Source organism: Colias philodice, chromosome 8 (genome assembly GCF_061535455.1).
Source record: "Colias philodice isolate Cphi_HAF_F1 chromosome 8, ilColPhil1 Martin Lab GWU primary, whole genome shotgun sequence".
NCBI lineage: Eukaryota > Metazoa > Arthropoda > Insecta > Lepidoptera > Pieridae > Colias > Colias philodice.
In genome coordinates, this window is record NC_143093.1 from 1,026,964 (window position 1) to 1,042,643 (window position 15,680).

The 15,680-nt window shown below is 37.0% G+C and overlaps 1 protein-coding gene across 1 annotated transcript in view; it reads right to left on the minus strand.

Annotated features, from left to right (window-relative positions):
* The window catches only part of Dnah3 (dynein heavy chain 3, axonemal), a 52,406-nt gene that overhangs the window by 36,005 nt on the left and 721 nt on the right, over positions 1–15,680 (minus strand). Inside the window, exons 3-26 of the mRNA XM_089697678.1 lie at positions 15,271–15,468; positions 14,843–14,984; positions 14,498–14,636; positions 13,965–14,140; positions 13,113–13,316; positions 12,500–12,736; positions 12,124–12,211; positions 11,573–11,780; positions 11,061–11,275; positions 10,524–10,714; positions 9,931–10,115; positions 9,437–9,560; positions 8,707–8,845; positions 8,091–8,248; positions 7,521–7,713; positions 6,654–6,880; positions 6,084–6,261; positions 4,765–5,027; positions 4,154–4,355; positions 3,633–3,803; positions 2,858–3,005; positions 2,061–2,259; positions 1,068–1,236; positions 103–296 (exon numbers count right to left, since the gene is read on the minus strand). Of these exons, the coding sequence (XP_089553804.1) occupies positions 103–296; positions 1,068–1,236; positions 2,061–2,259; positions 2,858–3,005; positions 3,633–3,803; positions 4,154–4,355; positions 4,765–5,027; positions 6,084–6,261; positions 6,654–6,880; positions 7,521–7,713; positions 8,091–8,248; positions 8,707–8,845; positions 9,437–9,560; positions 9,931–10,115; positions 10,524–10,714; positions 11,061–11,275; positions 11,573–11,780; positions 12,124–12,211; positions 12,500–12,736; positions 13,113–13,316; positions 13,965–14,140; positions 14,498–14,636; positions 14,843–14,984; positions 15,271–15,468 (4,348 nt within the window). The remainder of the gene's footprint in view (positions 1–102; positions 297–1,067; positions 1,237–2,060; positions 2,260–2,857; positions 3,006–3,632; positions 3,804–4,153; positions 4,356–4,764; positions 5,028–6,083; positions 6,262–6,653; positions 6,881–7,520; positions 7,714–8,090; positions 8,249–8,706; positions 8,846–9,436; positions 9,561–9,930; positions 10,116–10,523; positions 10,715–11,060; positions 11,276–11,572; positions 11,781–12,123; positions 12,212–12,499; positions 12,737–13,112; positions 13,317–13,964; positions 14,141–14,497; positions 14,637–14,842; positions 14,985–15,270; positions 15,469–15,680) is intronic.

Sequence of the window (15,680 nt, forward strand, 5' to 3'; positions counted from 1 at the left end):
TTGAGTTCATCGTTCGACTTAAGTAGAGCAAGGAAAAGTGCTATGTTTTTTGTGATTAGAGAAGAACAAGTAAAAAAAAACATTAATTAAATAAACAATTACCCAGGATTCATAGTAATAAACACAGAGCAAGTCGGATTCAAACTAATCTCCGTGCCCTCAAAGATGAACCGCTTGTCCCTGCGTAGAATTGCCAGCTGGATAGACAGGATCTGCTGAGCCACAACTGATAGGACTTCTAGCTCGATGCGGTTGAACTCGTCGAAGCACGCCCAGGCACCAGATTGCGCTAGACCCTGGAAATTTTAGATTATTCGTTGTTATACTGTAACTTCGTTATTTCAAATTGTCAAAACCGTATTTTATCAGCGTAGCACAAATGGTAATGGCAGTACGTAAGAAATCATTTCGAAATTAAAGCATTTAACGGATTTTAAACACGATTTATTATCGCGTAAAATCAAACACAATAAAATACAAGAAATCATTTAGATCCGTCACAATTATGAGATTTACACAATGTTGACCTGAATGCTCTTCACTTTATTTTTAAAGTGTAAAAAAATGATTATTCCCTTATCACCACTTGATTTATTTTTAACTCAAAAAGTAAAAGCTTATTTGGCTTAGGGCTGATTTTTCAATCCTTGGTTAAAACTTATTCGTCGAATAATGTATAAAACTACCATTTTAAAAACGTATTCTAATTGCCCGTATTTGACAGTTTACGTGACATTTTAATATTATCGTGTAATACTTTATTGGCCGGGTAAGTTTTATCTAAGCATTGAAAAATCGGCCCTTATTATAATATCATTTATATTAACGAGTGACTTTATTAGAATAGCATCTATATAATATATAAAACTCAAAGGTGACTGATATAGTGATCTATCAACGCACAGCCCAAACCACTGGGCGTATCGGGCTGAAATTTGGCATGCAGGTAGATGTTAGGACGTAGGCATCCGCTAAGAAAGGATTTCCCGAAATTCTTGCGGGAACGGAGAAAAACGGGGATGCACGTACAAAGTCGTGGGCGGAAGCTAGTTAAAGATAAAGTGTACCTTAAAGAACTTCCCCAGCGCCTTATAATCCAGTCCATCCGAGCAGTTGAAGACCACGCACTTCTTGGCGACGGCCTTTGCCAGGTCCTTCGTGGTCTCCGTCTTGCCCGTGCCTGCTGGACCCTCGGGGGCTCCGCCCAGGTTCAGTTTTAGGGCGCTCATTAGTGTCCTGCAAATTGGTATTGGATTTATGAATGAATGAAAAATTCTTTATTGCACACACATACAGGATTATAAAATGAAAGCGATACAAGTTAAAATATGTACAGGGCGGTCTTATCGCTGTAAGCGATTTCTGCCGGACAACCCGCAAAACCATAGGATTACATATTTTATGGTGATGGTACATTACATTTGGGTACATTTTGCTTTAAATTGAATAAAATCTATAAATAATTATTTCGTAAATAATAAATATATAAATAAATAACATTTTGATTGTATGATTTATACATCAGGGTTATATACCAGGGAAAATGTGGTACTTTTGAATTGAGAAAGGTTTTATTATCGAGTTGTAGGTCCTGGCAGCTTCACATTAAAAAATCTGATTTATTAGAACTTTGATTTGAAATATGTTTGAACCCGTGTTGTATAAAATATTCAAATAAAATGCTCGATGAGATGGAAATAATATTGGACTTTTGATGACTGAATAAACTTAGGGGTAGCCTGTCGGTGTTTATACACCCACAATACTATTGTTGATGGTTTGCCAGCTTTTAAAGAAAATATACAAAGTGCCGACACATTTCAAGCGCGGCGAAAAGATTTTCCAGCATCGGAAAAGATGAAATCTTATTAAGATATTGCATAGCTTCTATCGCGGGCCTAGAGCGCGGGGATCGAATCGAGAAATTCCGTAACGAAAAAACCTCACGCTCCCCACGGGGACGGGCGCGGAGGTGTGGCTTGAAGGCATAGCATGCAATAGCTTTACCGCGGCAGTCCCCGAGTGCCACACGTCTTATTTTTTTATTTTACATACTTTACCTATAACACCTATCAGTGAGCGGCGTAGCCACCAGCCTGCCAGTGTTGCCCAGGTACTCGAACCCGTACTCTACATCTGTGGTTATCATGGAGCAGATCATCCGATCACCGCGCCAGTAGTAGCGGAGTTGTGAAATCCAGTTAAAGTCTGTTATGTCACGGACTTGCTTCTCTTCCATCTCTTCTAGGATGGAACGACCTGGTAAGAGATAGATGGTTAAAAGAATTGTCCTAGTTTTGTTTTATAGCTATATAAATTAGTTTATGTTACTGTTTTAAGTCTTTGTGTGCATCACACTTGTATGCACAAAAAGATATATTTTTTTGTACTTTCAGATTTAATCAAGCAATTCTAATTGTTGCAATGTTGCATTTCAATTCAGTGATCTATATGAAGTTTGTAAAAGTGTAAGGTGAAACGGAATGCTTTTAACTTTTTTTTTCAAACTTGATAGCTGGTATTATTTGTAGCACATTTACTACTGGAATATCTAGCAATTAATTATTTAATCTGCTAAACTTATATTATTCTTACCACCATAAATGCTGTTGACGGTCAAAAATAAAAAAGGAAGCTCACCAAAAACACCAATGAAATAAAAATTTGAAAATGAAAATTTATTGCACCTTCCTCATCTGCCTAAAGACCTGGCATATAGATGGACCTAAAGCTAAAAAGACCAGCTTATTCTATACCATGCACGTCTGGCACAATCTGTTGCGTGCTGTGCGCGATCTGCTGTGCCAAACTCGTCTATATTGCCTCACAATAAGGTCCACATTGGCAGAGCACTCACCGTGCACGTCCAGCACGATGAGCGCCTCCACAGTGATGCGGTTGCCGGGCTCCAGCTCGCCCTGCACCAGGTACACCAGCCCCGTGATCTGTTCTGTGCTGTGCGCGATCAGCTCGGGTAAACTTGTAGTGTTGATCGCCTCTATTGCCTGGTAATAAGGTCCAAATTATGAATGCTCGTGGAAATTGCAAAGAGACTGATCATTAAAATTATAAACTTGGAACTTAGCTATAGTAAAATTTACTATAATATTAATATTATAGTAAATTTTACTATAGCTAAGTTCCAAGTGTATAATTACGTAACGTTAACGTTATAAATAACAATAGCGCCAAATGAACTGTATTAATTTTTAAGAAACTAAAAATAAACAACAAAATAACAAAACTTAAAATTTGTCCGAAGCGAAACTCTACCTACGCGTGATTTAGGCAGAGTTTTCTAATTAACAATACAATAGACTTTAAACATTACTACCACGAAATAAGGTATTAATTTGATCGAATGTTTTGTTCAACATCACTGGGACATGTTTTGGCGACCCCTTAATAAGCGATTATTAGTCAAGTGGATACAAACATCAATACTTTTTCCAAAACATCCATCTATGTAACTACCTCAAATATTAATACCACGAAAGAAAGTTTTAATTGACATGAATGAATCATACAACTCCAAAGAGAAAGAAAGACATAAATATTTTAATACCCAAACGTCAGTCTAGTTTTAAAAAGAATTTCGATGTTTTTTCGATAAAACCTAGCTGTATACCTACCTCAGTGGTATACTGCACACAGGAGCCCGCCTGTACAATCTGTCCGGGCCAACACAGCACCCACTCGGTCCGCTCTGTGAGGGTGTATGCTGTGATGGCCTCAGAGGCCACGTCCCGCAGGCTCACCATCATCTGGTGCTCCAGCTGCTGCAGCCAGCGCTCTACCATGCCCTGGTGGGGTGAAAAGTAGTTTGAACAAAAAATTTTGGGATAAAAATGGCACTAAAATGTTATAAAGTGAGTTAGATGACATTAAGAACAGCAACTATTCTGCATAAAAAGGACGCAGAGTTTTTATTAAATAGCAAAATTGTAACTACATAAAATTATTCCGCTTTTGCAATTCTGCTAATTTGATATACGATATGGTACATTGTGAAGATGTGACTGTTTTCATATTCTCAATGAAATGTCTTTGTCTCTTCATAAACTAAAATCCTACAAATATAGTCATTCCATTTGAATTTATAGTAGTAGTAGTCTAATTTATAGTTGTAAATTTAGTATGAAGTAACATTCACCTTAGCATCAGCCGGCTGTATACTAGACGACAGCTTAACAATTTCCCCTTCAGAGGACGCCATGCCAATTATTTCCTTATTAGCATTGAAGTCCAACGTGTAGATCCCCTCGAAACACTTCTTGAGATGCGGTTGTACTCGCATCGGGTCTTTCGTCTCCGAGAGTATCTCGAGCAGTTCGTCGTTTGATAGGAAGAAGAATCTATTTGAAAGAATACATTGAAGAGCTTGGGAATTAATAGAACTAAAGTAACTACGACTATACATTAAAAAAAATCATAATATCTTGATTGGTGATTGGTATATAAAAATAGTTTTAAAAATATAATATATTTTGGCATATTATGGCCAATTAGATGAATTTTCAAAATTCTTTGCAAAGTATTCAACAAAATAAAAGATGTCGAATAATGAAGAAGATATGATTGAATTTACTCGCGTTTATTTTATCAAGATTTTTCGAATTTCTTACAGATTTCCATTGCTAAAAACGACCTTCTCAATCGATGATAGTTTAAATAAAAGCTATTCGAACACTTGTAAAAGTTAAAATTAATAAGAAAAAGTGTTTACTCTTTTTAATTCTACTCTTATTTTATTCAAAAACAAACCTGGGGAAGAACAGCCGTTTCTTCTCCAGATAATCATTGAGTCCCCGCTGTATATCATCCAACAGGGCATTATTATATCTCAGCTTCTTCAGCAGCCCCGGGAAGTCGGTAGCTGTCAGCACCATGGGATCCTTCTGTGTTGCCCCCATTATGGTGCGCCATTCTTTGTCCACGTCACGGAAGTTACGCGCTTCGGTTGGCATTTGACGCATTATGTCTTCCGAGGAGAAGATCGGTTCGAGATACATCCAGGTAGCTTGGCACTGCAAATATATATACATATAAGTATAGTATATGAAACGTCATTAGTTATGTGTTTGTTCTTACATATAAAAAATAATGTATTGTAGGATGTAGAAACATAATAAGAAATACTTTTTAGTTTTTACTGACAATTTTTTGATCTTTTACTTATTTAAAAATTATCATTATTTCCAATAAATAACTTGTAAACATTACTATGTTGCATGCAATAAATAATTACTTGTCAATGAAATTATATTATTTTTCATCTTTAATACATTAAACATAAAAATGAACGTTTGTACCGAGCACACGTGTCAGAAGTGAAACTTCTTTGACAAGATTCAAAAATACCAAAATCTTCGCCTTACTCCATGACGTGACGGTTTTGTCATGACGCGACCTTGAAATTTTACTCATAACGCACCTAAAGAAATTTCACTTCAAAAATCTTAATTTTGGTTACTTGTGATGATAAAAGGAAGCCGATAAGTCAACCTAACAGAATGATATAAAATGAGCATTTATCTTGTAGTTGGATATTTATATTTAGAAGTGCTTTGCTAGCTGACATGGTGAAATTTGAGGTGATGCCATAAAGGAGGGTTGAGGGGGGTGAAGTAGTAGAAAAATTATTTGGTCGATCGGTGGTAAAGTTAGAGCACACCCCGGACACTCCACACAAAATTATCGTTTTGACAGTCACACTGTAGAGACTACAAATGTGTGTGTTAACGCTTTATGGTTGGCACATTTGTGACTAGCGTAAAAAAAAATTCGCGTTTTTCTGATGAAATACATCCGTAAACAGAACAATATCTAACCATTTTCTACGAAAAACGATAATCACAAATCCAAAATAATAAAATTACTTTAAGTCAATTTGATTAATGTTGTCAATCTTCGTTGCATATCGTCCTTGCAGAAAAATGCGGGCCATTTATAGCCTGATCGTGCGGGGTGAGGCAAGTGTTTAATTTTGGCGGGAGGCGTAGAGTGTCCGTTCTGTAGCGTTTAGCTACTATTATGTATTCTGTGGCTAAAGTTTAAGAGCACAATGCAATACGTATGTGCACCTGCAGCCACTGGTCCAGGATGTCCTGCATGCTGATGAGCTTGTCCTCCCAGGCGGCCATGTCCCGCTCGAAGGCGCGCACGTAGGGCGAGCCGCGCATCGTCTGCGCCTTCAGGATGTGGTCGTCCAGCTGCTGCTGGATGTCGTCCAGCCCTGTGAGGATGCCCACGCCTGTGTCCCTGGGGATATAGAGGCCAAGTTTTAAAAACACAAGTAGAATTTATATTAAAGAAGAAGAAAGAAGAAAGAAAAGAAATTTATTGCCAAAAAAACAGCCAAACACATTACAAAATTTATCTTAAAATTAGGAATTATTTATTCTTATTATTACAAGTACTGAAAGTTATTTTATCCATGCCAACAAGAAATTTATGCGCTCGAAATGAGTGTCTAATTACGCATTGCAATAATACACTATTAGCGACTTCCCGAAGGTATAAATCCAATTTTTTGTGGTTGTAAACTTAAGATGCTAGTTTATGTGTTCCGCCAGAATTATATCACAATCAAACTTTTAGGTACCACACAGCATATTGTTATAAGTCACTTTTACACTAAATAAAACACTTACCTATACGGAACCACCTCGAATTTCACACCAAGCCACTCTTCCTTCATCTTGGCCAGCGCTTTCTCCAGCCCATATTCCTTAGCGGCATATTGCTCTATCTCCTCTAATTGAGCTGCGTACACATGAACTCCTTGTTCTACCATATCAGCAAGTGATGCACCGGGTTCATGTGATACTTCGGCACCAACTAGTTCACTAATTTTGGCCCAGTGGCGCTCGCGCATACCCTGTGTAATTTTAGTGGTTAAACGTCAGAGATTCTGCACAACACCCTTAATAGTGCTTATTACTGGGCGCGCTAAGAAATAATTACATTTTTAATAGCAGTTTTAAATGTTAGTGTTTGTTTATCTATCTGTAACCTATCATCTCATTAAAACAGTAATATTAGTAACTAGATGTATGTATCTTCATCCGGATTGTCCAGGAAAGACATTGTTATAACATAAGCGAAATCTTATCACAAAAATTTGAATCAACATGTTGCAGAACATTAGTCGACAGTATTGAAAAGTTGATAACGAATTTTAAAATGTTCCGAAGTGCTAAAACATATAAACAAAGTTTTCAGTAACATTTGTTCAACTGTAGCTCAACAAATATTCACTTCTACGATATTTAGATACCATAATAATTATTGAAGTGAAAACTTCTTTAGCGGCGTTGAGCACTTTTTCTGTAATGGGTATAAAATCTTAAACTCGCGTCAGGACACGTGACCTGATGGAAAAAGCGTAAGACGGATGGATATCAAACATGCTCAACGTTAATAATCAAGTTTTCACTTCTGCCGGCACTCCCGGAGTGCAACCCGTCTTTTTTTTACTAAAACAATTTTAGACCATTAAAATAACAAATTACCCTCACCTTATTACAAATAGCGCAGAGCACGGGCACGAGCACCTTGAACTTCTCCAGCTTGTTCCGCACCATATCTGCTATCCGCTTGGCGCCGGGGAACTCGAACAGCTGCTTGCCCAGCTTGTACAGCAGCTTCCACCACGCCTCCACGTCTTCGGATATCTGCTCTGCGTCCAGACCGAGGAATGGACCGTGGTACCTGAACACACGAACGAATAAGAAGAATAAGAAGAGAGAAGAACATGTAGTGGTAATAGGGTAGCGTTAATGACTTCAAAGCTGAAATTACAATAATGCGTTTAATATCCGTTAAAAGATTTGCTTATTAATATTATAATTCATTAATTGGTCAAACGCTTCCCTATTTAAAAAAAATAGGATTTTAAATTAAATTTACATAAAAATACAAAATTTTTATACAGTAAAAAAGTCGAACGTGAAATAAATTTTTATAAAACTTTGTAACCACAATTCTGACACATTTATTTCATTTCAAAACCAAATCACTACTATTCTTATGCAAACAACCGAACAATAACAAAAAACATTTAAAAATGCAGAATAAAAAACACGCACCATTTCTCATAACCATCATAAAAGTCGAAGGCAGTATGCCACAGCTTGTGGAAGGGCTCGATGCCCGCGAGCATGGTCTGCAGGCTGAAGTACACCGACACCTCCTGGTCTAACAGCGTCTCCTCGCTGATTATGTCCTCCGCTTCGTGTTTGTCGTCCTAGTAACATATACGGGTAAAAACTAGAATGTTTTAAAAAATAGAGAAAACTCGATCATAGGTGGGATTCAACCCCGCATATTTCGTACTTTCTATATAAACCATTTGAATGCTATAAAATTAAATATCAGATCAAACAAGTTTGACGTCATTCGTACTTCGAAATAAGAAGTGCTGCACAGCTTCGAAGTGCTGCAGGCACCTTAAATGGTTTCAAAATTCCTGGCACGTCTGTACTTTTTGTAATGCGTCAAGTGTATAAGTGTCAATTGTTTGTGTGTCACGTTTGTCTACGTCTTGAATGCCAGCGGCACGTGTTACCGTTACAAGTGTGTAAGTGTCAATAGTTCATAAACATTTGTCAGTATGAGTTCGTGTCACATGTGTCAACTACACTTGTCACTACACGTGTTGCATGTGTGAGTCCCTCGTGTAAACACATGATAATCGCAACTCACCATCAAGTTATTGTTAATCTCGTCCACTTTCCCCACGACCTCCCGCAGCAGGTCCAGGTTGAGCAGCGGCGGGTCGAACCGGCGGAACAGCTCCAGTTCTTTCTCGTGCCGCTTCAGCTTCTCCTCGAAGATCGCCTTCCTTTTTTTTATTAATTTACCATTTATTAACACTATATAACCTTAACAAATTTTCGCCAAACTGTAAAACAGTTTGTTGGCGTTGCGCTCCTACTTATTATAGACTAGATTTCCGCCCGCGGCTTCGCCCGCGTTTTCAAAGGAAAACCCGCATAGTTCCCGTTCCCGTGAGATTTCCGGGATAAAACCTATCCTATGTGTTAATCCAAGTTACCCTCTATATGTGTGCTAAATTTCATTGTAATCGGTTCAGTAGTTTTTACGTGAAAGAGTAACAAACATCCATACATCCATACATACATACAAACTTTCGCCTTTATAATAGTACTAGATTCCCGCCCGCGGCTTCGCCCGCGTTTTCAAAGGAAAACCCGCATAGTTCCCGTTCCCGTGGGATTTCCGGGATAAAACCTATCCTATGTGTTAATCCAAGTTACCCTCTATATGTGCGCTAAATTTCATTGTAATCGGTTCAGTAGTTTTTACGTGAAAGAGTAACAAACACCCATACATCCATACATCCTTACAAACTTTCGCCTTTATATTATAATATATATATATATTAGATTAAGATTAAGATTAGATTATAGACCTGCTCCTCAGCTTGTCCTCCGCCATTGTCTTCTTGGTGTTGAGCGTCTTCAGCGTCAGGTCTATCGTGTCCTCCATGTCAAGTGGCCACAGGAACACGCGCGTGTTTAAGTTTATGTCTTCAACTGTGGATCAAAACATAAACAATGAAATACATAGAGTATTTGATTGTATTTGTGACAAACAATTTAATTTAATTGGGAATTCATTGAGGTAGAGTGGAAAATAAGATACATTTATTCAAATTTTGTAAACATTCCTGTTCCATTCCATGTTTTATAAAGCTCGATCTTATATGCTAATACAAAAAGGCGGAAATTAATCAAAATTGCGCACAATCGAAATTGTAACCAAAGAACATTCAACTCGGAATTTATGGTGCGATTATAAACTTGCTAACACTTATTACTGTATTCCCAATAGCAAGACTACACAGAAAAATTACACCCTGCCATTTCTAAAAAAAATATTAGGTACAAAACAAAGCCAACTCACACGACAAATGCGCATGCTCCATAAGAAACAGCACATACTCTGCCGTAGTGCGCGATTTCTCTCTCAGCTCAAAGAGAGAACAATCTCTACACTCGAGGATGTAAGCCAGCAGTTCTACTAATTGTGCTGTAGTTTCGGGACTTTCGGACGCACGTGCCGCCATTTCTTCGTACACATTGCATATCCTTTAAAAAATGTGAGAAATAAGTTGTGTAAAACGTGAAAAGTGAATTTTTTAATTTGAAAGAAGACGCGGCTTACTACCATGTCTTTGCTAAAATTATTATATACAAACTAGCTGCCCACTGAATCGTGTCAAAAATAAAATAAAAATAAGCACAAAGTGCAATAAGGATTAAATTATCGATTTCTAGAGGTAAAACTATTTTTAAATTAATTCTATAACTGAACACTTACAAAACTGTAAAAATTTTCCTAGGAATACTGCTATCAATAAATAAGGCGTGCTCATAAAAAAACGTACTGTATGGCGGGTTAATGGCAAAACTGCATAACGATAAATAAAAGATTTTCTCTGCAATGAAGATGCCGTAAATTAACACACCCCTAAGAACTAATCACAATGCACTCACGATCTATTCCACTTCCTGTTCAACAAAATAAAGTGGTCCACGATATACTGCCGGAGACCGTTCACTACATCCCAGATGACGTCATTGATCGGTCCACAGTCCAGCATCACCATGTTGAGAGGAATGTCGCGACGGAGGAAGAGGATCTCGTCGCGGAGGACTTCGTATTGACGGATTTGGGCTGAGAAGTCCTGGAAATTTTGTATACATTTAGTAGGTAAAGGTGCGTTGAAGAATTAGTTTGAAATTTTTGCTATAAAAAAATTTACAAAGTTTAGATTACCAAAAACAGAATAAAATTTTAAATATAAATACTTTGTAAATCACTGGTTGACTAGTTCCGTCATGTAGAATACATGACATTATTTTAAACGATTACTTACCTTACGTTCAGTAAACTTTTCTGTTGCTACTATATATACTCTCTCACTATTAGCTCTATAAGTAGAAAACAATCATTCTATGTGATGCAACTGGGAATAGGATCCATGATATTTGACAAAAATGTTATTGCCGTTCTTAGTAGGATTGTCTTACCTTCAAATACGGCGGCGGATCCAGTGCAAAAAACTTCAGCAGATCCTCATGAGCAGTACCATCTAGCAGATAGTAATACTCTTCATAGCGGCTAAGGAAGCTGATTGGTCCAGGTCTGTTCAGCGAAAAATATCGAGTGCATTGGTTCACTACTTCTGCCATGTAGGGTTCATCTGGGTATACCGACATGAGATACGGTTTGGGGCGGGCCGAACCTGTGATTTGAAATATTAAGTATGGAACGTATCAAAATCCTACTTTATTATATTATGTGTCCAATAGTTTTATTAAAGTATGGCAATTTTTTAAGTGCGATCTTAATTATATGTTTATTTCTTATTTTTGTTGAAGTAGTCAAAAACTAAGGAATTCTACGTGGGAACATAAGTGGGAATAGGTGACTAGTAAAAGTAAATGAAACATTTAAACATCTGTATAATGCTGTCATTACGTCTACGCAAAATCGGAAAATTATAAAATGACGCCAAAAGAGTTGTCAGAAAATAACCCACCTGGATACATAATACTATCCACGCTCGGCAGTTGCATATTAACATTGATTATCGTATGTATCCATTTAACAATGAGCGCACGCATGTGATCCAGCGAAGGCTCGAAGGCCAATTGCGTAGAACCCGCACGACCGATCACTTTGATGCGGAGTAGCGGTCGCTTTATGTAGGTGTAGTCTTTGTACTCGCCAGAGTATTTGTTGCCCTCCTGGGTGAAAATGGGGGTAAACAAAAGACAAAAGAGGAGATAGTTAAAATGGTTGTTCAAAAAAATTATGACACTAATAGAATGATGCTGAATATCAGTGAAATAAGACAGTTAATACGTAATGTGTAATTTTTTTTTAAGATTTAGAAAATAATTATTTGAACTAAATTATATTGATGAGTTCATAATATTTTTTATTTAAAATTGGTTCTCTAAATAAATAAATAATTCTCTACAACGAAAATTCTCTTCACTTAATTTGTAATATCAAAAGATTTTTACTTTAAATGTAAAAATATAATATGTTCCAAGTATGTATACTGGTCAGTCTGAATTTGCTTACCCAATAATATGAAAAATACTCCGCGAAATGAAAGATACTTCGCTCCACTAGATCGCGAACTTGTTTTGACATCAACCCGTGGATGCAACTGCAATACAATTAAAAAAATTGTATAAAGAAATAAATTTTGTGAAAATATCGAATACAGAGGTAAGAATCAAATAAGAAGTAACAAGTATTAAGATTACTATTTTCAGTTTTAAAATCGAATTAATCTAACGTCTTACTATAAGTTGAAATCGATAAAATTTGCAACAACAAGGACAATCTCATGCAAATACGTATTTGATATTTTCTTGTTATACTCCGAGTTTCATCATCTCTAGTGTCCTACCAAAACCGTCCAATATTTAAAATAGTTTTACCATAAACTTACCCGAAAAACTCTTCCACCTGGAAGGTAGAGGCCTTCTTTCTCTTGGCCACATATCCAGCCCAATGATGCCTCATCTTAATCATTGTATCGGCGACATCTATCAGCCAATTATCAACTAGCTCTGCTCTGGTTTGAGCACACAATTTGTTAAGCCGTTCTGTGAATTCGCTCGGGTATTGAGGGAAGGGCAGATCCTCTTGCATCTTGTTCATGTCACAGATGTACATGTTTTGGTATCTGGAAAGGCGTTATTCTGTGGAAATTGATTTCGAGTTTTTTTTTTTCGAGATAAATATAATACATATAATATATAAATATAATATGGTAAATTTTGTAAGTAAGATATGTTAGTTTTAATCATTCAGACGTCTGAAAGATTCCATTTCTCGTCCCCAGCATTTATTTAACAAGTGTAGAGACAATAAGAAGACAATTTTATTTAAAATCTGTAACCTCTATCTATATTTGTAATTCGACTCTTCTACCTTTTTGGTAGACGTTGCCGCTCTTCCGGTACCGTTCACAGAGTCGCTAGCACTACCATGCGACGTTGCCGCTCTTCCCGCACCAGCCACACTTGCTACTGCGATGCGTGCGACGTTGCCCCACTTACCTTTCGTACCAGATTCTCCGCAGCTCCACCAGCACGGGGTTCCCCTCGTAGTACCGGTAGCCCATCGCCTGTCTCGCTCGCACTGCGGCCGTGTGCCACGGTACTGGAGCTCGTACAACAAGCGCCGGCCATAGAGTGGGCAGGAAGGAGATGTGGAGGCGTTGCCGCTCCGCTACGTCTTCGAGGATGTAGCTTAGGAGGCATCTGGAAATATTTAAAACATTTTTTGACGTGACAACGTCTTATAATTCGATAAAGCCGGCTGCACGCACGAAAAAACATGACTCATGCGGCGTTACCTCGCTCTGACTCATCTGAGGCGTTCCATGTAAGGCTTGAAGTACGAGCGAGAGCGCGGAACGAGCGACAAAGAAGCACAATCGGACGTAGTCACGTTCAACTATCGTCAGTAAACCGACTTTACAGACAACCAATTTTTTTTTTATAAACGACTTCCATGAAGTAATTAAGCAAACTATCGAGAAATCGATAGTTATCATGAAGAATGGTATCTAAAAATGGAAAACAAACTATTCAACGAATTAATTGTTTCGGAAATGAAACTTCTTTAATCGCGTTGAGAGTAAAATTTCAAGCTTGCGTCATTGCAATACCATCACGTCATGGAGTAAGGCGACTGTTATGATGTAATTAGATTAAGTCGGTTGCTAATAAACGATCGTCGTGAGAGAACGTACTTTTATTTCAAGCCTCAAGCCACAAGATGTTGGTATCTTTGAATCTTGCCAAAGAAGTTTCACTTCTGACACGTGTGCTCGGCACATACGCTCCTTTTTTATTATCTTTTTTGCCTGTGCTTACTCTGCAAGGCAGAACATTTATATTTTTCACCTCTTCATAGCCATCTCAAAGAAGTCCCTTATCTCATTCGCACTCTGTCGCACACATGCGCTGTACGTGAGGCTGAGCAAACGCCGTTTTATGGCCGCAGTTTGTTTATCCACGCGGGTTTTAGCCCGCTTGTATAGGTGTTCTGGGAACTCCGGAATGTGGGGTCCGGTTAGAGACTGGAATCAAAGCATACGCAATTTTGATTTTATGGCATTCGAGTTAAAAATTAAATTTATATTCTATTTGTTTAAAAATGCATATCAAAGAATATGTTACATTTTATATTAAAGAGATAAGATCTATTTTTTTTATATGTTTAAATGTTTAGTAAATTGTTTTACATTTCCAAAGATAATATTTGGTAACTATAATTAGGTCATACAGAAAAAGACAAAAATAAACCAAAAAATGTTACCATAAATTTAATTAATTTATACTTCAAAAGATTGCTGTGATGTTAAAATATTTATCAATCACCAATTCAAGACACGAATTTCATACAAATATGGAAATATATCATCTTATTTTATTACCGTAGTTAAATAATAATTGATCCTTTCCAGTTCCTTGGGATGAATATATCTGTAGTGCTCCTCTTCAGTTGTTCTGATCAACTCGCACTTTTGGTCATCTGGGTCTCTTGGCAACTCAAATTCAAGTTTCGCTAAGTGCCTGTTTTAAATATTAAAAAATACTACAGAAAATTGTGCCTGTTTAATATATCGAAAAAAGACCAAGGATGGTGATTGTAATTAATAAGAATAAGAAGGACATAACATTCAACAGTTTTTGAGTTTATCCATTGCAAACATACAAAGTAAAAACATTCCTAGAAATATTATATAGATGCGTAAATTATAAAACTTTCAAGTAAGTACTTTTTCAATGCTCCCTTAGCAGCAATTTCCGCCGCTTCCTTCTCTCGCTTTCTCTTCTCGATTCTCTTTCTTTTCGCTTCGGCCTCTGCCGCTTTACGTCTATCATACGCACCAGAAACCAGATCTTCGAGCAGGACCAAACCTATATTTTAAAGAATATTTTAAAGGATTTGTTAATTTATTTGCAAAGTAATAACCAAGTATTTAAAAAGACGGATTAAAAAAAATTAATAATTAAATTAATCTGTCGAAAAAAGTCTTTATTTGGCAGAAAAGAATGAATGTACAAGTAAAGTATGCATTTTCCCAAAACCTTTCAATACTTGCAAAAACATTCATTATGTTTTTTCACATTTAAAAAAAAAACATGAGTGAAACAACAACATTTTCATATTTTTTAACCCATTTCACTGATCTTTTATAATCACCTTTTTGCAACTTATGTTTTTCCTTTTCCTTCTCTATAGCATCAAGTTTTTCCTTCTCCCTTTCGGCCCAGGACTTCAAAGGTGGAAACTGTAGTTCCCCGTTTGGTCCCAGGGGGCCATACAGTTGCGGGGGCGGACGACGTTTTGGGGGCATATTTATTGTTCTCATAGTTTTAGTCGCTCTAGTGTAGCAGTTACCTGATGAAAGATAATTGAAGAAAATGAAACATAAGGAATAATGTAATATTCTATAATTAATAAGGCCAAGCATTAACATGGATTTTTTTAAGTGCACAAAAATAACAATGCATAACGCCGTAATATTATTAACACGCTATGTATTCAAATATTTTATGTAAAACTATTATTTAGCAACCAACAAAGAAATCTTTTCATTTTCATTTTCAAAG